Below are 25,340 nucleotides of genomic sequence, written 5' to 3'. Positions count from 1 at the left end.
TCTTGTGGGTATGGCTGTGGATGAATTGTCCAAATGACATAGGAAGACTTAGCCCATTGTGGGCAGCATCATTCCCTAGGCACAGTATCTTGAACAATGTAAGAAAAGAGAAAGCCAGCTGAGAGCAAGAAACAGATCTGTTTGTCCCTTATGCTCTTGACTGCGGATGTGATGTGACTAACTGTGCAAGTTCCTGGCCCTGACTCCCCCAAAATGATAGACTGTAAACCTGGAACTATAAGCCAAATAAATCCTTTCTTTTTCTAACTTCCTTGTCAGGCTATTTTATCACAGCAACAGAAATGAAACCGTAATACTTCCCGTTTCTGGCTTGTCTTTAAAGCCACAAAGTCTGGCAATAAACTTTCCATTTGTCACCAGTTGCTGAGGTTGTCAAGTGGCCAATCCCTTCGGAAGCAGCATTAGAATACCCAGGGCCTGTAGCTCCTGTTCCTTTTAGCTCCATGGATGTGACATATACCCTAAAGGTTGGCCACTGTAAGCAGGTGGGCTGTCGGATTTAGAACTATATAATGTACTCTCAATCCTCATGACTGTCTAATTCAGGATCTTTTTACCAGCCCCAGAGGCTGACATCACTCCCTTCTCATTATATGTCCTAGTTACTGATAACTGCCTCTTTCCGATTTGCCTGTTCAAGACGTTTCATACAAATGGAACTACAGACACGAGAGTCATTTGTACGTGGCTTCTCTCAGCATCTTATGTTCGAGGTTCACCTTCACAACAGCACATAGGCTTCAATTTCTTCAAATTTACAGTTTTGATGGTTGTGAGCCATCAACCAGTTGCTAGGATTTGAACTGGGGTCCTTTGGCTCCACAGTCACTGCTCTTAGCTGCTGAGCACATGATTTAATTTCTTTTGAGGGCTTAACTCTCTTCCACTAAACAGGTCCCTAACATTTGCTGATTCACCTAGCAGCTGATGGGTGGGGTTTTGTGACTTGGCTGTAATGATAATGTTTCTGTGTACACTTGTGTCCTGTGTGCCACTGTGTAGGATCCTACCCTTAGAACACTGGTGGGGGCTGGTGACTCGCCCTTTGCTCTGGCTGGTTATAAACGAACTCTACTGGAATAGTCTTTAGTCCTGGTAAGAAAGAGGTGGGAGCCAGCTTCGGTACCATTAGTCAGTTACACTCTTAGAAAGCAACTCACCTCCCCTGCTTGGGAACTGGTACTCTTCCGGTCCTCCGGTCTATGAAGTCACATCGTATATCTCCTTAACTGCTTTCCTGCATTCGTCCTTTGTATTTATTGACTAGAACATGCTAAGAGTATATCACAGTTGGGATTGATTTTATTTATTTATTGAAACATGTTTAGATTATATGGAGGCCACGTTGACTTGGTCAGGGACTGGAGTCACTGACTGAGGTGACTGTGCCCCACTCACTAGTCACAGACATCACAGCTAGTGATTCAGCCATCAGTGTTCATATATGAGAGTCAGGGTTGAAAGGAAGATCTGTTCTGCACCGTCTCAGGCTACTGCATTCCTTGTCCATTTTATGGTCGCAGCTCTGCAAGATGAGGCTGTAAATGTCTGATATATATTTTTCCCCCATCCCTATATATTTGCGTATCATATATAAATTGTATGTGATATAATATCTAATAATATTATATAATATATCATATATAAAGTGTATGATATTATATTATAAAGTATACAGAATATATTATATAAAATATATGGTATATCATATATATAAAGTATATAGAATATATTCTATGTATTTATTTTGCATATTTAATTTATATTTATAGTTGTGATATATATTATATTCATTATATACATTATATTATCTATTCATATTATTATTTATTATTTTATATGCTTGATTATTTTATTATTCATTATAATATATAATATATTAATACAATATATAAATTATATAAGTGTAATATAAGTAAATATATTAAACATATTTAATTTATTATGTTATATAAATATATGTAATATATATGTGTATATATATATATATATATATTATATATATATATTAAAGCAGAGTTACCCTTTAGCAGGGTGACAATGCCCCTACTAGACACCTGAGAGCCCAGTACTAGGAATGGGTTGCCTCTTTTGGATATATTGGCCAATAAAGGTAATAGAAACTTCAAACATCATAGGTTATTACTAACACTCCTGATTATCCTCTAGAACTTGACAGTAACACCCTATTGCAGAATATGTCATAGACTTGAGTCATGTGAGAACATGGAGAAATCAAGCAGGTATTCCCAGGGGGATTCATTCCTCCTGGATAGCTTTCATACTACTAGAATGTCTATGACTGGTAGACAAAAGTAACCATCAATCTTACCTAGCTGTGAACCATTCAAGGTACAATAATGACCAGTCTGGCAAGCTATACTCACTAGTGCAATAGTGGTACATACATCAGGGGTGTAACCAACCACTTTCTGAACGGGTTTAAGGTCCATACCTGGCATCATTACTGGGGTCAGGAATCTGTATCTAAACAAGCCACAGACCCTAAGAAGAACCTACTGCTAACACTCTGTTAAATGGACAGACTATTAAATCATCTCTTGATAATTTATCTGTACACTCATCGATTAGCAAAGCTTTCAACTCTCATCAGAGACGTTTCTCTCTGCAATAGATAGTGAGTAACAAAGAGACTCACAACAAGTCAGTGCTTAGAGAATAAGAGACTGTGGGGGTGCTCAGACACAAATGGGACAACGACATCGCATCCTCTTCCTCCGAGGCTCAGGCTCACTGAGGAAGACGAGGCATACAGATAGTAAGAGCCAGAGGCAGTGGATGACTGCAGAGAGGTGGTTTTCAGGACACAGCAGGGCAGTTGCACCTACGAACTCACAGTGGCTGTGGTAGCATCCACTAGACCTTTGCAAGCTCGGGCCAGACAAAATCCCAGCATGGAGGTGGAAGGTGGGTACCAAGTCCCACCCCTAGCTGAGGAGCTACTGGCAACTGATAGCTGCTGAGAGAGGAAGAAAGAATTTGCTCTAAGAGTGTAGCCCTCTGTGGGCTCCAGTGGAAGGACACACATACATAAGAGTCACACTGGAGTAAATGAGATTTTAGAAAAGGACAATATAAAATTGGGTGAGTAGCCCGGGCAGTTAAGAGCACTTGGTGCTCATCCAGAGAATCCAGAGGACCACCCACATGATGGTCCGAATCATCTGTAACTCCAATTTAAGGAGATCTGATGTCCTCTGATCTGCATGGTCTCCAGGCATGAACCTGGTATACACACACACACACACACACACACACACACACACACACCACGAAGACAAAGTATTCACACACATCAGATAGTAAAATAAATAGATTTAAAATGTTTTTTATAAAAAGTTTGAAATCCCAACACCTATGTAAAAAAGTTGGCATGGTTGGTAGTGACTGTAGTCCCAGCAGGGTGCGCTAGAAATCGGTGGCTCCTGAAAGAGACGGACCCTGTCTCAAGGAAGTAAGGTGGAGAGTGATGGAGAAAGATAGATAAATATCCAGCATCAGGGGTGTAACATGGCAAACATGGCACAGTTGTATGTGCATGCAACCCAGACAAACATGTATCAATTAATCAACCAATCAATCAATGACTTGGAGAATGCAAGCCTTTCATTTGTTCAAGAGCAGGCTTTACATACCCGTTCTTGAGATGCTAATGGGGGGGGGAACATGGAGAACCAGCTTCCTCTTGTGGAGGGGGATCTAGGTGATACTGAGCATGAGGGATACCTTCTCACACTCAGCATCTCACACAGATCCAGCTGTTTCCCTGCTGAAGCACAGAGCCTTCCTGCCTGCACTGTAGGGCTCAGCATTCAACAAAACTCCTTGTGGGGTATAAGCTATCTGAGCAAAGCTCCACCTTATTGGCTAAATGCTGTGGTCTTCAAGGGTCTCTGGGATGTTCCCAGCTTAAAGTGTCTAGTGTCTGAGCAGACCCTGTACCCAAATGCTCTGGTCACTTCCTAGCCCAGATGCTCAATGGCATATGATCAACAGTGTGGGCAGAGCATGCAAGGCCCATCAAGAGCACAGGATCTTCCTCCAAATCCAGGGCCTGAGAAGAAGGCGCCCCACACAGGCGATGGATGGTCTCATCTCATCTGTCCACTGGCTGCATCTCTTAAAGGAAACTGGACATTTCTTCCAAAATCTGCTCCTGGCCACTGGACTTCTTCCCCTTTGAAAATGTCCTCGGTCGTGAATAAACTTGAAAGGGATAATGTGCCTTACAACCAAAATTTCTTGATCCAAATATTAGATGCAACGTGGTGAAAACTGTCCAACTCTGGCCTTGAAATTAAGGGATGGATTGAGTGGCGAAGCTGGGCAAAGGTACATCACTGGGTGACCTCTGGGAGTATCATAAAAAAGAAATGAGTTTTGTTTCTGAGATGGGCTCTCACTGTGTAGCCCTGGCAGGCCTGGATTTGCTATACAGACCAGGCTAGTCTTGAACTCACAGAGAACACCTGCCTCTACCTCCTGCATGCTGGGGTTACAGGCATGTACTACCATGCCCAGATTTTTGGTTTTTTTTAAAGACTCACAGAAGACAGAACGTTGGAAGATAAGGAGATGGAAAGAGTTGAGAATAGGGGAACACAGAATGAAATACTATAGGGTAAGTCATCAGAATGGACATTTGGTCATCTCAAAGCTATATCAGAAAATACCCAGATGTCTATATTGTATAACCTCACTTTATGATATTCCTCTTTTCCATGTTTCATCTATTTGTGGCACGCAGGTATGTGGCATCTTCTGCATGTGTGTGTGCACATTTCAGCAAATGTGTAGGCACATACATGGTGGCCCAAGGTGGATGCTGGGGACTATCCTCCATCTCTCTAACACCTTATTCATGGGAGCCGAGTTTCTCAATCAACCCAGAGGTCACAACAAGTTGCTGGTCTCCTAGCCAGTTCTGCTTTAGGCTCTTCTCGCTCTGTGTTCCAAGGCTGGAATCACAGGTGGGTTGCCCTGGCAACCTGAACTGCTGTCCTCCTACTCGAATGCCAAAGGTGTGACCCACTGAACCATAACTCCCAGTCCCCTTTCCACCTTTTAATATTTATTTATCTATTTACTGTATGTGTATTTGCATATGTGAATTTATATGTACTACACACATGCATGAGCTCACAGAAGCCTGGATCTAGACTTACAGGCATTTATGAGCCACTATGTAGGTTCTGGGAACTGAACCTAGGTCCTCTGTAAAAGTAGTAAGTGTTCTAACTGCCCCGCCTTCTCCCTGGTTCCCTTTTACTCTTATGGGATTTCCCTCCCGTTTCAAATAGTGAAGTTGGGGTTTTGGAACGAGAATGGATAACTCCAAGATAGATTCTCAGACACCGTTTTTCCTCTTGGTCGATGGGTTCCAGAACTGAGACGTGTGCGTCCATGTGCATGTGTGCATGGATGGATGTGTGTGTGTGCATGTGTGTGTGTGTGTGTGTGTGTGTGTGTGTGTGTGTGCAGGTGTGCATGTGAGCTGGGCCTTCTGTACTAAGGAACTTTGCCTCACGTTTAAAGCCAGAGGACACGAGATCTTTGCGAGTGAACAAGGCTTACCTCCTCGCATGAAGCCTGCCACGATGCATGATTAGGAAGCTGTGAGTGAGAAAATGTGGACACAAAGAGTCTCTAAGTATCCTCTCGTCTCCTGTACTCCAAAAGCCCTGCTTTCTAGGAAGGCAATTCTTCCTACCAAAACTGGGGTGAAATAGTGATCAATACAGCTTGGGGGACAAACCTGGGAGCTGGAGAATCCCCAGCACAAAGCCCTTCTGCTAACGCAGAACTCAATGAACTTTTATAGTTTTTTTTTAAAAAGCTGTCGGTAATGTTCCATCTTTTTATGTGCCAGACACTGATATGAAGGCCCCACAAATTCGGAACCATTACAGACCCATGGAAGTAGGTAATATAATTGAATTTATCTTGAAGATAAGCAAACATTGAGGCTGTGAAGTGCAGCCCTGTACGATGCCACTCAGGCTATGTGTGGCGGGAACAGAGGTCCTCCTCTATTGGCATGAGAAATCCAGACATCCTCTGCAATAGCCAGGCCAGTGCAGGCTTCCTGCTACCAGACTGCCTGGGCCTTAGATCCCTGTTGTCTGGGGCGGGGTGGGGAATGGAGGGTGGCTAGATTCACCCTGAAGAGGGTAGAGGCTGCACTTTCTCAAGGGGAGAGTTGGTTCACACCATTGGAAGACAACAAAGGTGTGTCATGATATGTCACAACTCCTTTGAAGTTCCGTAGCTGCCTTCTGTCCCCCTGCCCCCAAGGCAGCAGCACTGTGTGGATTCAATTGACAAGATCTAGGAGTCCCAGGCAAAACCATGAACTCAGATTTTAGCTCAGTAACTTTCCCCGATCAGCCGGGGGCGGGGCTCAGGACAGGGGAGTGAAGCTGGACCTTCATTCTAAATTCCCTGCCATCTTGGTTCCATATGGACCCTTGGAGGAAGCCACGGACACAGCTCCCTGTAAAAGACATGAGTCTTAGAAAGAGGTATCCTGCCGGGCGGTGGTGGCGCACACCTTTAATCCCAGTACTTGGGAGGCAGAGGCAGGCCGATTTCTGAGTTCGAGACCAGCCTGGTCTACAAAGTGAGTTCCAGGACACCCAGGACTATACAGAGAAACCCTGTCTCGAAAAAACAAAAACAAAAAAAAAGAGGTATCCTAAATCCTTTCATGACACCCAAAGCAGCAGAAAATTGGGACCTGCTGCAACAGCCCACTCACAATTATAAGATCCTGGGTTTGGGGTTTGATTCTTGGATGCCACAGGCACAAGAAAGTAAGTATATGGACAAGACAGAGCTCTCAGCAAATCATTATTCTAACCCGGAGGAATAAGAAATACCTTAAGAAATATATGGAAATCTTTGAATTTCAATTCTTTCTGTGCCGTGCATGCAACGCAAGAACCTTACCAATAACCATCCTCGCAGCCAGACTACAAGAATAGGATGTCACTGAAGGGCGGGTTAGCACGCTGGCATTCTGTTCTGAAAGCGTTCCCCGCCCCCTCCCCACCCCGAAGCAAATAAATCATCTGACAACATAATAAGTATTGTTTAAAAACAAACAACTGAAATGTAGCTGCAGCAACTATAACCGAAGACTTTCTCACTCGCTATCAAAATCCCTCTGTTTTGAATCCCTCACTTTTCAGCCTTACTTGAAGACAAGCCTCCCTCTTAAGCAGCTCCTGAGGAAGTCTGAAGAAGCTTTGCCTTGCGGGGGNGGGGAGGGGGGGAAGGCTTCCCCTAAGCACGTGAGCACCAAAGCCCTCACAGTGAGAAGCAGTCCGGGAGCGCTCTGCCAGACACCCAGCGATGGAGGCCAGCTTCCCAAGAGGAAGCCCATCTTCCCGCTTGCTAGGAGTACCCCTTGAAACACTGATGTGCCCTAGGGAACCACAAAAAAAACCAATGACACAAGACAGGTAGGACTCAGCACCCCCGTTTCTTAGAGACAGCCCAGAAGGCATCAATATTTCTGGGCAGGTATAGTCATTAACGTACAAGCTCTGAACACAACCTGCATCCATGGGTATGCACATTATGCAAATGAGGTCAGCGACCAACCGGTTAGCCTCCCTGATGAAACCTTGGGGCCAAAGACCCAACCGCTGCAGCACTGAATTTCTTCGGTTTTACCCAAGGCCCTGGGCTCCCCGATGGTAGAAGAGCACACACGAGTAATCCCAGTTTTGAGGCATTTTTTTTTCATGGCTTTCGTGTCCCCTCCCCCCTCCACTCCTACCCCAGCAACAAGCAGTAAGTTTCCATTTCTCTGTGGCCTTTAGCCCCAGCTCCCAGCACTTCTGAAACACAAGCCATTTACTCCACCCCACCCCTACTTGTGGTGGTGGGTCTCTCTATGATTTTTAGGGCACCCACAGTGAGGTTGGGGCTCCCAGTCTCACCCCAGTCCATCAACATTACAGACAGGGAAAGTCAGTCTCTGCTATAGAAGGGCGCATAACCTTTGGATCAATAGAAAATGGGAAAGAGGAAGAACAATCACTGGTTGAGACATCTTAAAGCCAAATTAAAAAAAAAAAACAAAAAACCCAAGCCTCTTAAAGTGGGTGGTCTCCCCAGTTCTGGGGAGCCTTTCTTTATCTGAGAAGTCTATAACATTTGCAAATAAAGGCATTGATCTTGCGAGGTGGTTTTCCTGAATTTTAATTCTGTAACTGGTAGAGAAAAAGAGGCCACCTCCTAGCTCGCCTCTTCCCGCTCATGGCCCACAACAAACACTGCCTAAGAACAGCTTCCCAGCGCATCTTGGCTTGGAATCTGTATTAGGGGGCAGATCCCTTGGGAGGTAGCAATTACAACGACCCTTGGGCGTGGAGTTAGATTGACTCTAGACATACTACATACGACCAGATACCAGCCTGGGCGCCTACCTTAGGATGAAATGGTCCACAGTAGAGTTATTGGCGATGGTGACAGATGCAGTGACTATGTCTCCCTGCTTGACGGGCTGGGAGGGCAGCCAGATGACCACATTGCCATCCAGGCGCAGTTCGCTGAGCTGGGTGCTATCCTGGGCGCGGTAAAGGCTAACGGTGCCAATCTTCTGTAGGTGGGATGTCCTGTCCTCCTGTCCATCCTTTCCTGGACGAATGGCATTGTCCTTCCTGGTGTCACCTCCGGTGCAGTCGCCACGCTCACCCCCTGGCTGTACAGCATAATACAGTTCCACGGGACTCCCCTCTGGCTGCTCCGCGGGCCTCCTGCGCCCAGACACCACCGCTGGGGGATTGAACCAACCTGGCAGCATCTCCAGCTGGGCCACGCACAGTCCCAGGGCCCCACCCAGCCGGCAGCTGCCTCGGACCTCCCGGCTGTCTCGGAACGCAAAGACCCGCAGGCAGGGCAGTTTCTCGTCCCTGTGGTCATCCCAGTCTCGGCCCACGATGCGGAAGAGCACCTGTACTTTGGGATGGCGCAGGTAGACCTTCTCTTGGAGGATATAAGCCTTCAGCCTCCAGTCAAAGGGAAACTTATTGGTTGGGCCTAAAAAGCTGGGGTTCAACATCAAGTCCAGAGGCATGACCTTTTCTGCAGAGTAAGGCCCATAGCTGGCGTTTAATACCGGGGGCTGCTGGGCTTTGTAGATGAAGAAAGACTCCACCCTGGATTGCAGGCTGGCATTCCGCAGCGGGTCAGGGTTGGCCTCCTTCAGGAAGAAGGCTGTCTCGGCTCTGAGGACGTGGAAGCTCACGGGCAGGTACGGCGGCAATGAAGAGAATCTCTGTATACTATCCATGACCCCTCGGCTTTCTGTCACTAAGGAAGAGAGGGTAAAGAAGCTTAAATCAGTAACAGGCAGCTGTTATCCGGGCTGTTAGTTTGAGCGCAGTGATTTAGAACGAAGAGCTACGAGTTCTAAAGTCCACGGACGACCAAAGCTACAGAGTCCTTCGGGAAATAGCCAACGCTTCCCGGTGGTTCGCTAATTACAGAATTATTCAGTTCAATTATGTAAAGTAGATTGAAGTGTGTAAAACTGGGAGCTGGTGGCTTAGTAGAGTGCTTGCCGTGAAAACTTGAGGATCCGAGTTCAAATCTCCATAATCTAAAAAAAGAGGCAGTGCATGGTGGCTTATGGGTGTGGTCCTAGCACTTGGGGGGTGGGGGGGCGGGGCAGAGACAGAGGAACCGCTAAGCCTTCCTGGCCAGATAGTCCAGTCAAACCAGTAAGTTTAGGAGTAAGAAAATGGCATGTGGGCTAGCATAAAATCCACAAACAAACCCTGAAACAGAAAGGTTTAGTTGGAAGTAAAGATGGCCCCTCAAATCCCGAGGCAAAAATATATATAGACTTTAATAAATACTGCTAGAGCAGTTGTGTGAAGAGACACACTTGTGTTAAAAACCACCACCGACAACAACAAAATTAAATAAAACCAGATCCAAATCTTACAAGCAAGATGAAACCTCAAGGGTGGAAAGGTGATACAGCTGACAAGAGTACTGGCTGCGTAAGCCTGCAACCCCGAGTTCGAGTCCCCAGTACCCATGCAAAAGCCCACATTGGGGAGGCAGAACTGGGAGAACCCCGGGGTCAGTTTAGCTGCAATGGTGAGTTCCAGGTGAGACCCTATCTCAAAATTAGCTGGAAGGCAATAGAGGAAGACACCCAATCCTAACCTTTGACCACCACCACACACACACACACACACACACACACACACACACACACACACGCCTTAGTGAGGATAAACCCTCAGACACGTGCAAACATGAGAATACATCACACACAGAGACACAAATTCACACTCACAAATCATAATATTAAACGTTGAATGGACCCATGAAGAAGTAGAGGATGGCGTTAGGGAGAAGACAAAGAGAAAAAGAGATGATGGGAAACATAGGAGAGACAGAGACGGAGCTGAGGAGAGAGAGGAAGAAAGCCCACCTGAATTAGATGTGATAAGGCATCTGGGTAGAAGGTGTTTGGAAACGGGGGCTAGAGAGATGGCTCAACAGCTAAGAGCTCTGGCTGCTCTTTCAGAGGGCCTGGATTCAATTCAGAGCCACCCCCACCCCCACCTCCCCCCACCCCCGGCATGGCAGCTTAAAACTGTCTAGATCTCTAGTTCCAGGGGAATACAGTGTCCCCCTCTGGCCTCCATCGGTACTACATGCACACCCCAGTACGCAGCTGTATATACACTCGCACACATAAAATATATTTATTTGTTTTGGTTTTGGTTTTGGTTTTTAGTTTTGGTTTTTCGAGACAGGGTTTCTCTGTGTAGCTTAGGCTGTCCTGGAACTCACTTTGTAAACCAGGCTGGCCTCGAACTCAGAAATCCGCCTGCCTCTGCCTCCCAAGTGCTAGGATTAAAGGCGTGTGCCACCACGCCCGGCTATAAAATATATTTGAAAGTATGTGGAAATCCTTTCCACTGTGTTTGCAACCCTCCTAGCCACAATGTCAATGTCAAAAAACACATAAAATATATAAAGGTGTGCGGAAATTCTTTTGTTACTCTGTTGGCGCCTCTAGTAGCCACATGGTCCAATACCAAAATAAAGGAAAGTGCAAATATTCAATGAAATCAAAAGAATGAGAGCAAGCCATTTTGGCTTTATAACCCTCATTTTCTATGTACAGATCTTGCCTGTTTGTTATGACAAACAGCAACAAGAGAAGCCCTCACTGTGCCCCCACCTCCACTATTTGAAAACCAGGAGCAGAAACACCTGTATTTATGTCTAAGGACTTCAAGTCCTCTGGTCATGCTGACCACTTAAGCTTGGTAAATTTAGTCACGAATCACTGAAGGCTGTGTAGTCACTACTGTCTTCCTTCCTTTATTGCTAATGACAGAGTCTTCATCATCAAAATGTGTAAGAGACTGAATAAGTCAACTACCCTCTGGTTAGGAGGGAGCCCTTTAAGGGTCCCAGGCAACTTCTGGTCCCTGTCAAGATTCAACTCATGTGGTGGCCAGCACTCCTTGGTCCTTGGAAGCTCACCTTCTGTCCCTTAGTTTATTCAGATCTGACAATGCTCATTTGGCCCCAACAGAAAACTAATTTTACTCAATCTATGTATCTTGCTGTCTAATCCCTGAGTTCGAATCCCCAGCACCCAGGCATAGCTGGGAAGATCCCAGGGACTCTTTGGCCAGCCAGTTTAGCTGTCATGACAAGCTCCAAGTTCAGTGAGAGACATTGTCAAAGGGGAAAGGCAATAGAGGGAGACACCCGAGGCTAACCTTTGAGGACTACACGCTCCTGCATTAGTGGGTATGAACCCTCACACACATGTGCACACATGTGAATATATCACACATGTGCACACTGAAACGCCACCTTAAGAAGCTAAGTGTCGGACTGGAGAGATGGCTTCGTGGTTAAGAGCACCGACTGCTCTTCCAGAGGTCCTGGGTTCAATTCCCAGCAACCATGTGGTGACTTACCACCATCTGTAATGGGATCTGATGCCTTCTTCTGGTGTGTCTGAAGAGAGCAATGGTGTGCTCATATACATAAAACAAATAAATAAATCTTTTTTAAAAAGTTCAGAGTCTCTGGGTCCCCAGCTTTCCTCTCAGCACAGTAAGGATGGAAACAGAGGTCTGTCCACAACTGGAACAGAATAAGAGATGGTGGCCATCTGGATACTGGGATTTAGCCCCTGTAGCCTGAGGGAGTTGCCTGCTGGACCCTCAGGATGGACTTAACATCTACAGCCCCAGATTTAGAGTCATGAGACAGTTAGGTCCATGCATATTGAGGCTGCTAGGATTCCACATTAAGTCAGAAATGGATGAGACATATGCCTCCCTCTATCTGTCCCAGATGACTTCTTAGCCACCCAGCGGGCTGAGAGCCACTTGCTTGTCCAAGATGAGAAGCCCCAGGAGAGCGTTGACTTTCAACGGTCGGGACACCGCTAAGGACTCTGGCTGCCTACACGGTGCAAGATCGCAAATGCCCAACTGCTACCTTGGCAGCCTCAAATCAGCCAACCTCCTTGTCTGGTCTTTGTAAATGCCAAGAAACGCAAACTGTCCTCCATTCATGATGGAGAAGCTGGGAGACTTTTCTCTCCCTCTTTGTCCCCCCCCCCAACCTTCCTCCCTGTGTCTTCTTCCAAGTGCGGCCTGCATCCACCCTGAGCATATGGGACACCCTGCTTGCTCTCCTCTGGAAGCATCCTTAATCCCTTCCCCGGCAGGGACACTGGCAAGCAGATCAAAGCCGCCTTTGGTTCTGCGTCCAGATGAACTTGGGTTGTCAAGATGTCTCTTCAAAGAAATAACATTCTGCTCCTAGCCCAGAGGCCCTGTGCCGGGGTCACCAGTGACAAGGGCACCTTCATTCCTTTCTCATTAGGGACGGCTGAGTATCTCCAGTTTAACCCGCTCAGTCCTGGTCGAGCTTCAGACACACTCGGAAGCTTTGCCAGGGTACGACATTCCAGGAAAGAGTCCTTGGAAGCGCCCGAGCTGACTAAGAAACTCACTGTACTTCACGAAATACCAAAAGGCTAATTGCCACATCTAGCGATGTTTATTTTTTGAAGTGTTGACTCCAGCCCAAAGGCCTCTTAAGAACTTGGAAGGAGAAAGATTTAGAGACAGTTTAATTTGGGGGGAGACGAGGAGGCAAAGCTTTGCAGACAAAGCTGAGTACGGGGATTGCAGGGTCCACCAGCAGCAAGGCACCCTGGGAACATGATGCTTTGTTGACAAATTTCACCATCATTCTTCACTCTTCCTGCACAGGTCACACCTCCCCCCACCTCTCTCTCTGTCTCTCTCTGTCTCTCTCTCCATGTGTGTGCAGACATGAGTATATGGGAGTTTATGTGGAGGCCAGGTCAGAGAACCATTTCAGGTGCCATTTCTAAAGCACTAGCCATCATTTTGGAGACATGGGAACAGGACGGAGTCTCTTACTGGCCTGGGCCCTCCCAACTAATCCCAAGGATTATTTTTTTCCTTGCCTCCCCGAAACTAAAAATTACAAGCATCTACCACCATGCCCAGAATTTTAAATGTGGGTTCTGGGGATCAATCTCAGGTCCTCATATTTGTAAGGCAAGGACTTTACTGATTGAGGCATCTCCCCTGTTCCAGGAGAGAATAATTGTTTCTGATTTCTTCAAAAATTTTTGTTTAACGGGCAGTGGTGGCGCACGCCTTTAATCCCAGCACTTGGAAGGCAGAGGCAGGCGGATTTCTGAGTTCGAGGCCAGCCTGGTCTACAGAGTGAGTTCCAGGACAGCCAGGGCTACACAGAGAAACCCTGTCTTGAAAACCAAAAACCAAAAACCAAAAAAAAAAAAAAAAAAAAAAAAAAATTTACAAGTCTACAAATGGCCTTTTTGCTTTCAAGCAAATGTAGAGTTTAGTCCCTGCAAGATGAAGGTGGGGTGGATTTCCAACTCAAATCTTCCTATCTGGGGTCTGTCTTTTGGGGTCACTCTGTATCCTCAAATGAATTATAGGGCACTAGCTCTGGTCTCCATGTTGAACCTTGTTCTGAGTCCTTCTAGTCTGTGAGAGTGAACCGGAGTCAAAGATGTGGTTTGGGAGCTGTGGGTAAAAACTAAGTGCAAGGAGTTTGGGTATGAAGATATCTGCATTTGATCCACTCGCCAGCCATGTGTTAGTGGGCACATGGTTACTTTCTGTACGCTTCTGGCTGTCAAGATGGCTCAGCTAATAAATGCACCTGCCACCAAGCCTGATGCCATGAGTTCTGTCCCCAGGACGCACATGGCAGAAGGACGTCTCCAACTCCAAAAAAAGCTGTCCTCTCACTTCAGAAATACAAAACCAATCAAAGGAAAGAAAACCCTTATAACCTTCAGTCACAAATATGACAAAGTGTCAAGGCTAAGTTACCATTGTCTTTTCGGTTTTTGACACACACAATGAGACAAGCCTGGGCTGAGTCCTGGAGCCTGAGGGAATGTGCAAGAGAACTGGGTTATCCCACTGATGACACGAGTCAATGGTGACGAAGCCATCAAATTAGGCAGCTCAGTCTCAGTAGCCTAGCCCAGGCTAGACCAAAACTGTTAACAGCCTCCAAATTTGGGGGCACAAAGCTACACCCAATGCCAAAGGCAGTAACCACAGAGAGTTAACTGCACCCCAGGTGGGATTTTAAAAGCTTTGGGTTGGAACCTCACTCTGCCAGATCTTAAGAAATATCCTATGAGAATATCTACATAAAGATGAAGAAATGTGGGGGGTGGGGAGATAGAAAAAAATGTGACTTTCCCCCCATGAAATCTTGACTGTACTGATGCTGTTAAAACCCACACCAGTTGTCTGGAGTCAGAGGCACACCCTCCCCACCTTCCCACCGCCCCCACCTCCCCATCCTCCACCCAGCTATGTGAGTTGAGAAAGTTCAGTGATGTGCCTGCTTTAGAGAATTCTTTTAGCAAGGGCTGGAGAGATGGCTCGGCAGCTAAGAGCACTGCTCTTCCAGAGGTCCTGAGTTCAGTTCCCAGCAACCACATGGTGGCTCACAACCGTCTGTAATGGGATCTGATGCCCTCTTCTGGTGTGTCTGAAGAGAGCAATGGTGTATGCATATACATAAAATAAATAAATAAATAAATAAATAAATAAATCTTTAAAAAAAAAAAAAAAAGACTGCATTTAGCAAGAGCCTGGCTCCTGGTGAGCGTCCAATAGGGTCACGTTTTATTAACTGTTACTTTAAGGGTATCTGTTCAGGTGCATGTGCACATGTGGACACACCCAGCTGTTTTTCCACTGGACTCTGGGGATTGAACTCGGTTCCTCAAGCTCGCATGTCAAGCACTTTACTGACCGAGCCCTCTCAAGCAGACATACTTGCATGACAGAAGCCAGATACATATGCATGCACTTCCAAGGGGTTAATAGTTCATAGTTTTTCTGATTGAGATAAATAATGTGCTAATACCAATGGACTTTTTTTTTTTTAATGATTCTTCTAAAACTTAAAAAAAAAAAAAAACCAAGATCACATGATCTGCCCAGTATACTTTCTCATGATAGAATTGCTCAAAATGGGGGTTGGGGAGATGGTTAGGTACTTAGGAGCATTCACTGCTCTTTCAAAGGACCCAGGTTCAATTCCTAGCCCCAACATTGGGGTGGCTCACATCCACCTGTAATTCCAGTTTCAGGGATCTGATGCCCTCTTCTGAGCTCTATGGGAACTGCATGTCCTTGGCACACATACATACATCCCAACACTCAGATTCACACGTACAAAATAAAAACCAAGTATCCATCTCTCTCTTTTTTTAAGGAACGATTCAGAAAGAATAAGAAGCCGGGCGTGGTGTCGCACGCCTTTAATCCCAGCACTTGGGAGGCAGAGGCAGGCGGATTTCTGAGTTCGAGGCCAGCCTGGTCTACAGGACAGGCAGGGCTACAGGGCTATATAGAGAAACCCTGTCTCGAAAAACCAAAAAAAAAAAAAAAAAAAAAAAAAAAAAAAAAAAAAAAAAAAAAAAACCAGAAAGGATTAAAAAGGCTACCACTCTTCTTCTGATGTGGTTGACTTCCTAAAGCCTAATCTCTCCAATGACCCTAGTGACTGACTATACATAGCCCCCTCTGCACTCCCAAAGGCTTCAATCCTATGCATGTGACCAAAACACCTCCCATATCTGGGGAAGTTTGGGTCTAGCTGATTAAGGAGCTGGAAGCCTTTGCAACCTTTCCTGTATTGTCTCGCCATCTCCTGACTGCACAGAACACATGCCATACTGCCTAGAGCCCCTGACTAACCTTCGCTCTGGCTCGCTCAGCACCGGTTAGCATCTCTAGGGAAGACGGGATAAATGAGAAAACCTCAAGGGTCTGAATCAAAGTCCTAGACAAGCCTCTGCCAGCTCCCGAAGGCCACGCAGAGAGGCCCTGGGAGGCCGCTGACAGCTGGACCTTTCCATCTGGCCTCCATGCCACAGGCAGAGTGTCCGCTTCTGTCTCCCTCCCCGTTTATCCATTTTCTTTATCTGTGCTTGCTGTCGGCGGCAGGGATATTGTGTCCACCATCGGTTGTTCATCAGAGAACTCCAGTGCAAAGCCACCCGCCGGAAATTGAGTTTTTGAGACCCTGAGATAGTGGAATGTAGTTGATGCTCCCGTCACTTAGCATCCAGACAGAAAACCTCGGCCGGGGAAATGACCCTGTCAGTCCACATGACGCACTGCCCTGACCACGAGGCTCACTCTCTGACGTGCTGACAGAACATGGACTCTTTCCAGTTGATTCTCTCTCTGGGCCGAGACGGGGAGGGCAGGGAGGCTCTTGCAGGTGGAAGGGGGTGGGCTGAGGGCTTGGGATGGGAAGGGGATGAGTTACAGGCAGAGGGATCACTCGGGAGTGTAAGGAGGGCACTTTGGTCTAGGTGTGTGGGAAGGAGACAGATGTGCCCGAATGGGATAAGCAGTAGTAGCCCATCGTGTAATATCGTACAACTGATCACACACCATGCTAGGCTGTGAGCATAGAGACAGTGGTGGTACTGTAATAGAATATAGTTTCAAGTTCTCCACGGCCTAGCGACGTCCCAGTCACCACACAGTGGAGCGCTTTAGTTACTTAGACATCTGTGGAGATTCTGGTGTGAATAAACATTCCTCATAGCCGGCAGAGACGAACAATACACCAGTTATGGGAAACGCACAGAACTCAATAATAACCACTCTAGCCCTGGCTTAAGGATCCTTATAAAGTTCCTCACAATGAACCACTCGCTATAAAGTGTGTTCAGGAGAATGCTAGCCGCTGCCCCCCTCATTGCATGATCAGAGTCTGTCAACCATCTCACAGGCCCAGCCCAGTGCTTGGCATATGCTATCTGGCCATATGAGCACCCAGCGTGATAGCCAAACTGCAGGGGAATCACCCAAGAGCACCGAGTCTCAGAAGGTACCCATGTCACTAAGTGATGAATGACAGCTAGATCCTTCCTGCTTTGAAATGAATAACACTGGAATAGAATCTTCCGGAATATATATATATATATGGCCAGGCCAAATGGGCTTGTTTTAAGATGGGGCAAGGACTTCTGTAGTGTGAAGAGGGAGATCCAACTAAGGGTGACTAATTATCTGCCTAAGGGGGACACTGGTCATACTAGACACCTCTCTATATATCTATATATCAATATTGATATAGATATATAGGTATCTCTCTATATGTGTGTATAATTTGCATATATTGTAATATATAATTATTTTGCATTTATTTAATTATTTTCATGTATGTTCTCTCTATATATCTGTCTCTAACTCTCTGCATGCACATACATGTACATGCCCCTGCAAATCAAATATAGATGCCAAAAGTGTTCGACAATCGGCGACAAGATCTCTTGCTGAACTTGCCTGTGATCTGGACAGACTGGCTGGCCAGCGAGCTCCTGAGGTCCACTTGTCTCTGGCTTCATGGTACTGGGGTCATAAGCACTTATCAAAGTACCTGAGGATTTTATGGCCCCGTGCTGGGGATCGAACTCAGGTCCTCATGTGAACATGCAAGCACTTTCCTGAGTGGGCCGTCTCATCGCTGATGGACAGGTGGACGCTACCTTTCACAGAGCAGGTGCAGATCCACAATGCTAATACACACTCCTGGTCCACAGGGCAGTCCCCACCACAAGTTCCCGTATTAGCGCAGCAGAGAAACCCCCGATCCAACGAGGTCCAATGGTAGGCGAGAGAGACCTCAGCAGTAAGAAGCAACCTAGCAGGGACTTCGGCGGAAGCTTTCTCCAGCTCACAAGGAAGAAATGCATCATGGTAAACATCACTGGAGTCAGACAAAACCCGCAAGGAACTGGCGAATCCCTGAGCTCCTGGTGATGGCAGGGAATTTTTCTTTCTTTTTTTTTTTTTTCTTTCTTTTTTTTTGTTTTTTGTTTTTTTGGGGGGGAATTTTTATTTCTTATAACTATCTGAAACTTTCAAATCTCAGGATCTTCATCTCTATAGAGTCATCTCTACAGAGCATGTCAACTCCTCAGGTCCTCAGCAAGCCTGGTGATGGGGCAAGGGGTTATCACAGGACTGTTATTTTTTACTTCTTCTCCTCCTCCTCCTCCTCCCCCTCTTGATTGTTTCCCTCTTTTCTTTTCTCTTTTCTTTCTTTCTTTCTTTTTTTTTTTTTTTTTTTTTTTTTTTTTTTTTTTGGTTTTTCGAGACAGGGTTTCTCTGTATAGCCCTGGCTGTCCTGGAACTCAGAAATCCACCTGCCTCTGCCTCCCGAGTGCTGGGATTAAAGGCGTGCGCCACCACGCCCGGCTTTCCCTCTTCTTTTCTGTCCTCCCCACTTCTGTCTCTTCCTCTTCTCCATTCTTTTTTTCTGCCTTTCCTATTTGAGTCAGGGTCTCTCAAACTCCTACACATCAACTCACTCCCTAACTGGGCTGACCCTGAATGTCTGAATCATCCTGCTTCTACATCCTGAGTGCTGAGATTACAAGGGTACCGGCACAGTTGGTTAACACAATACAGGGTACCAACCCCAGAGCCTCGTGCATGCCAGGCAAAAATTCTCCCAACTGAACCGTACCCCAGCCTTTTCTTATTTAGAATCCATCCTCACTTAGATTATGTTGATAAGCTATACTAGAACTTCTATGGTTTCCGAAGGATGGACAAACACACACACACACACACACACACACACACACACACACACACTCCATTTGAATGACATTCATATAAAAAGAAATCACCAGTCCAGGAGCAGTGACTTCCCCTCATGTGCCCAGCATGTTCTGTTATCAGATACTGGCCGCTCACCCCCACCCCCTCGGACACCTGCAGAAGGCATGCTGGCCTGGCCCAGAGAACATCAAGGAAAACCGGATCGTGTGCACCTGCCAAGTCGCTGCAGCTTGCCGGTAACTCGAGCCAATTTGAATTTTTCCCCTTTTCCCATTTCTGATTTATTAACATTCCTTGGCTACAAGACTTCTCCCTCAGCTAAATATGGCTCATTGTTTCCTTGCTCTTGAAACAAAAGGTACCCTTGATAAGTGGATTATTTGATTCCAACGCTGCTTCTGAGGGGACCCGAATACCTCTTGCTGAAATTACACAGTGGGGTTTGCAATTTCATAACACCGAGACTCCCCTTGAAAGACGCTGGTTCTTAGATTCCTGCCTGGGGGGGAGGGGGCCCTGAGGGGATATCCCCCTCTTCTTGTCTCAGGGAGAGCTGTGGGATCGATCTCTTGCTGCGTGATTAAGACCCAAGAAACAGGCTTTGTTGTTCAGAAGCCAGTGCTGCAAGACAGCCAGTATCTCAGGCTCAATGGATGTGGAAACAGCTTTGGGTAGGCATCAGCCCCTGGGTAAGTCTTGGTGGGGTATAGAGTTGCAGGCCATCGGGGTTCCTGAGCTAAGCTCGTGTCGGCCCTCACAGTGGCCCTGCATTGGTGTGCCTGCATCTTCCTGCCTTCCTCACTTTATACTCTTGGCTACATCCCAAACCAACATGTGGATTCTGATGGGCTGAGGCCCAGCTTCCTCGGACAGGGAACGTTGATTTCTCCTTACTCCTAGAACGGATCGCCACCACCGTCTTAGCATCTTCCAACGACAAAAGTACCTTTTTTTGGTTACTCTGAGGGGGTCAGAAGTCTGAAGTCTGAATGGGACTGTGGCTGAAATCTGTTTCTGCTTGGCACCCCAGAAAAGAATCTGGCTGTCTCAGTTTTTTTACTCCCTAGGGACTGTCTGCCTTCCCCTCCTTTGAGGCCTCTTTTCTCCATCTGCAAAGCAAATGGATAACCAGTTTCCTCCAGTTCTGATCTCCTGCCAGCTCTGACCTCTTTTTGCAAACTTTTTGGATGAGTCTAGAACTCCTTTCCCCGGGGTGATCAGGATAACACCCCATCTCAAGATCCTTAGCTAGGTCTCACCTTCTGCTATGGGATGGTGGGAGGTCACATAGCTGCAGGTTATGGCCCTCAGAACTTACAAGGCCTTAGAAAGAAGTCTGTCACAGCAGGGAGCATGTGAGTACCTATAAGGATGTTTCTTGCTCTCAGGCATGGCGGTCAGTTCCTGTACTGTGATATAACACACTTAAAAGCAGGGCATCTGGGCTTCCAGCTCTGGGCATTTCCATGGTCACATGGCTCTAATGTTAGGAGTGTGCTAAGGCAGAATGGGATGGAGAAAAATTCACCAAGGAGGGAAGGCAAAGGGAGCGAGAGGAAGAGACCAGAGTTTTAACATCCATTCCACATACATACTCCAATGACCTAACCCCCGTTCCCCCGGGTCCTGCTCCTGAAAGGTTCCACCGCGATGTCTGGATTTCGAGGGCAGAATCAGGCCATGCATGCCAGGCCCATCTCAGACAAGGATGAGTTGCCCACATTCTGTAAAGCTCTGCCCGCTGGACACTCACACACTAGCAAACCTGTTGAGTGATCAAGCAAAGCGCTGACCTTCAAAGGTTGCAGGACAATGTAAGAATAAGCGGTATTGCAACTACAGCAGTTAGGAGAGTCCTTTGATGAGATTTCAGTCAAAGTTTGTTTTATTCCCCGTTCGTGTGTGTGTGTGGGGGGGGGGGCGGGGTATATAGGTGTGCATATGTACATGCATAAGCATGCATGTGGAAGGCAGAGGTTGACATTGACTGCCTTCTTTTATGGCTCTGCTTTTTACATATTGAGGCAGGGTCCCTCCTATGAATACATATCTCACCTCTTCTGCATATCTTCCTAGCTAGCTTGCCCCCCCATCTCTATCTCCTATAGGCACATGGTAATTCTTTACATACACATCAGCTCTCCTGTTTATCCAACAAGTCCTCTACCTGCTGAGCCATCTCCCCATCCCCCGCTAAAAGGTTGCTAACCCCTCTTGGAAAATTATATCCATCCGTGAAGGAACTGTTCTTAGTGTTCGGTCCACAGGAAAACAAACAGCAGTCGGTTGGCGGATCGTGGTTTGCAGACTCTAGCATGGAGGGAGCTTTCTGAGCCGGGTTTCACGCACAGTTGGAGGTCACTGGCCTCTTCTCCAGTGTGCTTTATAATGTCCCTGAATGACATGACAATGGGACAGGCTTACCTTGTGGAGTAACAATGTAAACATGGTTTTTCACTAAACATCTGAAACAGTTTGGAAACCAAAGAGAAAAAAATAAATATAGGAGGGAACTGGAGTGGCGGGGCCCAAGAGGGATTTAACTAACCACCCTTACGCTCACACAGCATATGGCTGCAGGATGCTTCACAGAGTCCATTCAGAGAGAGGCGAGCGGTGAATGGCAGATGGTGTCATTATTTATGTGGAACCCGACATTAATCCCGAGAGTCCAAATTATCTCGATTCATGTCAATAAAAAGGAACCAGCATCCCGTCTTTGTGGCGGTCTTTTTCTTCAAAATAAATAAATAAATAAGGAGCTTATTTTTAATATACTGCCCATATTTCCTTTCCCCGTAATTACAGCTAATTTTTAAAAAGTCTGTGTCCTGTTCAGGCATTGACTTCCCCACCCCCAACACACACACATGTGAGTCTCATTTGCCAGTAAACATCTGTAGGTTTGTTTGGTTATAGCGGAATTTGGGATGATTATATTAACGAGGAGTCTTGGGGTATGGGGCGGGAAATGCATTCTTGATGGTTGAGTAAATACGAGAAAAGATCACCCCAGAAGATGAAGGCCATTCATCACATATGGCCTAACTCTCTGATTTGTGACAAGGGCATTTAAAGTGAACTTTCCAAGAGGGAAATGGAGAGTAACCCACTCGGGGAGCTGACCCTTCGTGGCACTAGAAATGTACATCAAAAATCTGGCCCTAAAAAAAAAAAAGATCACTCTGGGATGAGTACATATGTGGATATATATGTGTGGTGTGTGATGTGATGTGTGTGTGTGTGTGTGTGTGTGTGTGTGTGTGGTGTAATGTATGTGTGATGTGATGTGCTATGTGTATGGTATGGTATGTGGTGTGTGTGTGTGTGGTATAATGTATGTGTGATGTGATGTGCTATGTGTATGGTATGGTATGTGGTGTCTGTGTGTGTGTGTGTGTGGTGTGCTGTGGTATGGTGTAGTGTATTTTGATGTGTTGTGCTGTGTGTATGGTGTGGTATGTATGTGTGTATGGTATGGTATATGGGGGTGTGTATGTATGTGGTGTGTGTGTGTATATGTGTATGTGTGTGTGGTGTGTGATGTGTGTGTGGTATGGTATAGTGTATGTGTGCTATTCTGTGTGTATGGTGTGGTATGTGGTGTGTGTGTGTGTGTGTGTGTGTGTGTTACTCTGTCCTCATTCCCTATGACATCATCCACCTTGTTTTATGAGATCTCAGTGACATGCTGATTGGGCTGGCCAACAAGCCCTGGGGAATCTTCCCTTCTCTCTCCTCAGTGCCAGGATGACCAATGTGAGCCGCCACACCCAGCTGTTTTACCTGAGTGCTGGAGATCGAACTCAGGTCCCCCCCCCCCCCCCCCCCCGTTGCCGTGCAAAGTGCTTTACCCACTGAGCCAGTGAGGCTTCTGGGATGAGTATGTCTGTTGTCTCTATTTAACCCAGAAGGAGATGAAGCCCAGAGGGGGTGAGGGTTTTCCGGGGCCACTTGTCTTTTATAGTGGAATCGGGAATTGAACTTGGTGTCTGTGTCTCTGCTTTGGGCTCATCAAATTGGCTCAATCACTCTGGGCTCACATCTCATTTCCGCCTATGTGTTTCTTGCAGAGACAGAGGGTCAGAGCTCGGTGAGTGATCAACTTTACCACCTCATGCTTGGGTCAGTCCTGTGGTCAGGAGACAGGATCCAGGGGTACCTGAAGTTGGGGTGGAGATCTACGGAGGTTGCCCCTTCCAGGCTTAGGGAAGTGTAAGATGCCTTCCTGACATTTTAAATCAACAGAGAATCAGCATCCCGTTTCCCACAAATGATTCCCTTGAGCTTATGCCTGTTCTTAGGGCACCAGTGTCGCTCTCAGTGCTAAGCTCAGAGAAACCAGATCAAGCGAGGTCGCACATGGACCGGCCGGTCTTCATTGAATCAAGAGGCTTTTCCGAGCCCCGAGCAGCTATGCTTCGGGAGAGAACGCATAGACAATTAATCCACATTTGTTGAGCTTGCAAGGTTGCTTAAGCAGAGGAGGGAACGCCATTCCCCAGAAGGGGAGAACTCAGACAGGAAGACAGGCTTCAGGCTCTCTTAGGTGTGGGAAGAGGGAGAGGTGGATGAGCTGGAGCCTGGCTGCTGGAAGGAAGTCAGAAAGGAACACCTAAGCTATTTAGGGAGCACTTCCTTCTTGCCCCAAACTGGGAAAAAAAAAAAAATACAGTGGAGATCACGGAGTGTCAGAACACAGGCAACTGTACAACAGAATTCTGGGAAGAATAAAGATGACAGACAGCCCCGAGCCAGGCCACCGGGTTCTATGTCCCGCCATGGTGTGTCCTAGCTACACGCAAGGGGATCCTCAGTATCTCTAACTGCACAACAATATTAATGCCAGCACACATTCAGGGAGCTACTTAGAAGATGAAATGCCTTTCAGCGGTAAAGTACTCGGCCTTCACCTGTTTAGCCTGGCACACAGGAGGCACACACAACCATTGCTTGTTAATTATTTTAAAACTATTATTAGATGGCAGTTTTAAAGGAGAATCACGTTTGCTAGAAAGATCTCTACATATGACTAAGGTGAAAATTAAATATGAGCAACATGTCATTTACCTGGGAAAAGAAAGAAAGAATAAAGAAAGCTAGAGAGATGGTCCCGTGGCCAAGAGTACAGGTTGTTCTTGCAGAGGACCCAGCTTCAGTTCCCAGCATCCAGCAGGCGGTTTACAACTGCCTGCAGCCCCAGCTCCAGGGGATTTGATGCCCTCATCTGGCCACAGTGGGTACTGTACTTAGGTGCACATATACAGACATGCACATGATTCTTTTTAAATCTTAAAAAAAAAAAAAAAAAAAAAAAAAAACTAGGAAGACTTGAGGATTATAGGGGTACCCCCCCACTCCATATTTCTTCACCCAGATCTTGTTCAAAAGTTCCATGATATTATCCATTTTTCTGTCTTAGCATCTCCTCAGAAAGCCTTCATTCTCATGATTACAATAAAGCTATTGGCCAACCAGCCATTACATCTGAGTCCCAGGGAAGAAAGGTTAATAATATGCCTATGAGGTAACTTTGACATTTAGCACTAGAGAATTTATTAGGTCCAAAAAACTGGCCCTATGAGCTTCAGCTACATATTCTTGTTGAGAGTGGCATAATCACATGATAAATAGTTAAGTAACTATACTGATATCTTAAAATATAAATAAATATAACAATAATTGTTAAAATAACAAAGTTCTGAAATCAGCCTATGCATGCATGCATCTTAATATGCATATGCACACACATACACTCAAATATTTAGGAAAAAAATTAAAGTTTTTAAAAAGCCATAGAGAAGACGAAGCCCTGTGTGTGGTTCAGAGGTAGAAGTGTCTTTTATTTTCTCCTCCCGGGTTTTTCTGCTTTGTTTCTTTTCCTATTGGCTTTGAAAGACGGAGAAAGTCATGAGTTTAATGCATCTGACACCATTTGGTTTTGTCCTGTAGCAAGAAAGAGACACTAGCTTGGTGGTGGCACATGCCTTTAATCCCAGCACTCAGGAGGCAGAGGCAGGTGAATCTCTGTGAGTGCGAAGCCAGCCTGGTCTACAGAGTGAGTTCCATAACAGGGATATACAGAAAACGAGAGAGAGAGAGAGAGAGAGA

The 25,340-nt window shown here is 46.2% G+C and overlaps 1 protein-coding gene across 1 annotated transcript in view; it reads right to left on the bottom strand.

Annotated features, from left to right (window-relative positions):
• Nucleotides 1-25,340, bottom strand: part of Tmem132c (transmembrane protein 132C) — a 307,579-nt gene that overhangs the window by 183,903 nt on the left and 98,336 nt on the right. The window contains exon 2 of the mRNA XM_021187016.2: nucleotides 8,478-9,363. Coding sequence (XP_021042675.1) covers nucleotides 8,478-9,363 — 886 coding nt within the window. The remainder of the gene's footprint in view (nucleotides 1-8,477; nucleotides 9,364-25,340) is intronic.

This window comes from Mus pahari, chromosome 23, assembly GCF_900095145.1.
Source record: "Mus pahari chromosome 23, PAHARI_EIJ_v1.1, whole genome shotgun sequence".
Lineage (NCBI taxonomy): Eukaryota > Metazoa > Chordata > Mammalia > Rodentia > Muridae > Mus > Mus pahari.
Note: the sequence above shows the minus strand (reverse complement) of the source record. Positions and strands in the feature narration are given on the sequence as shown.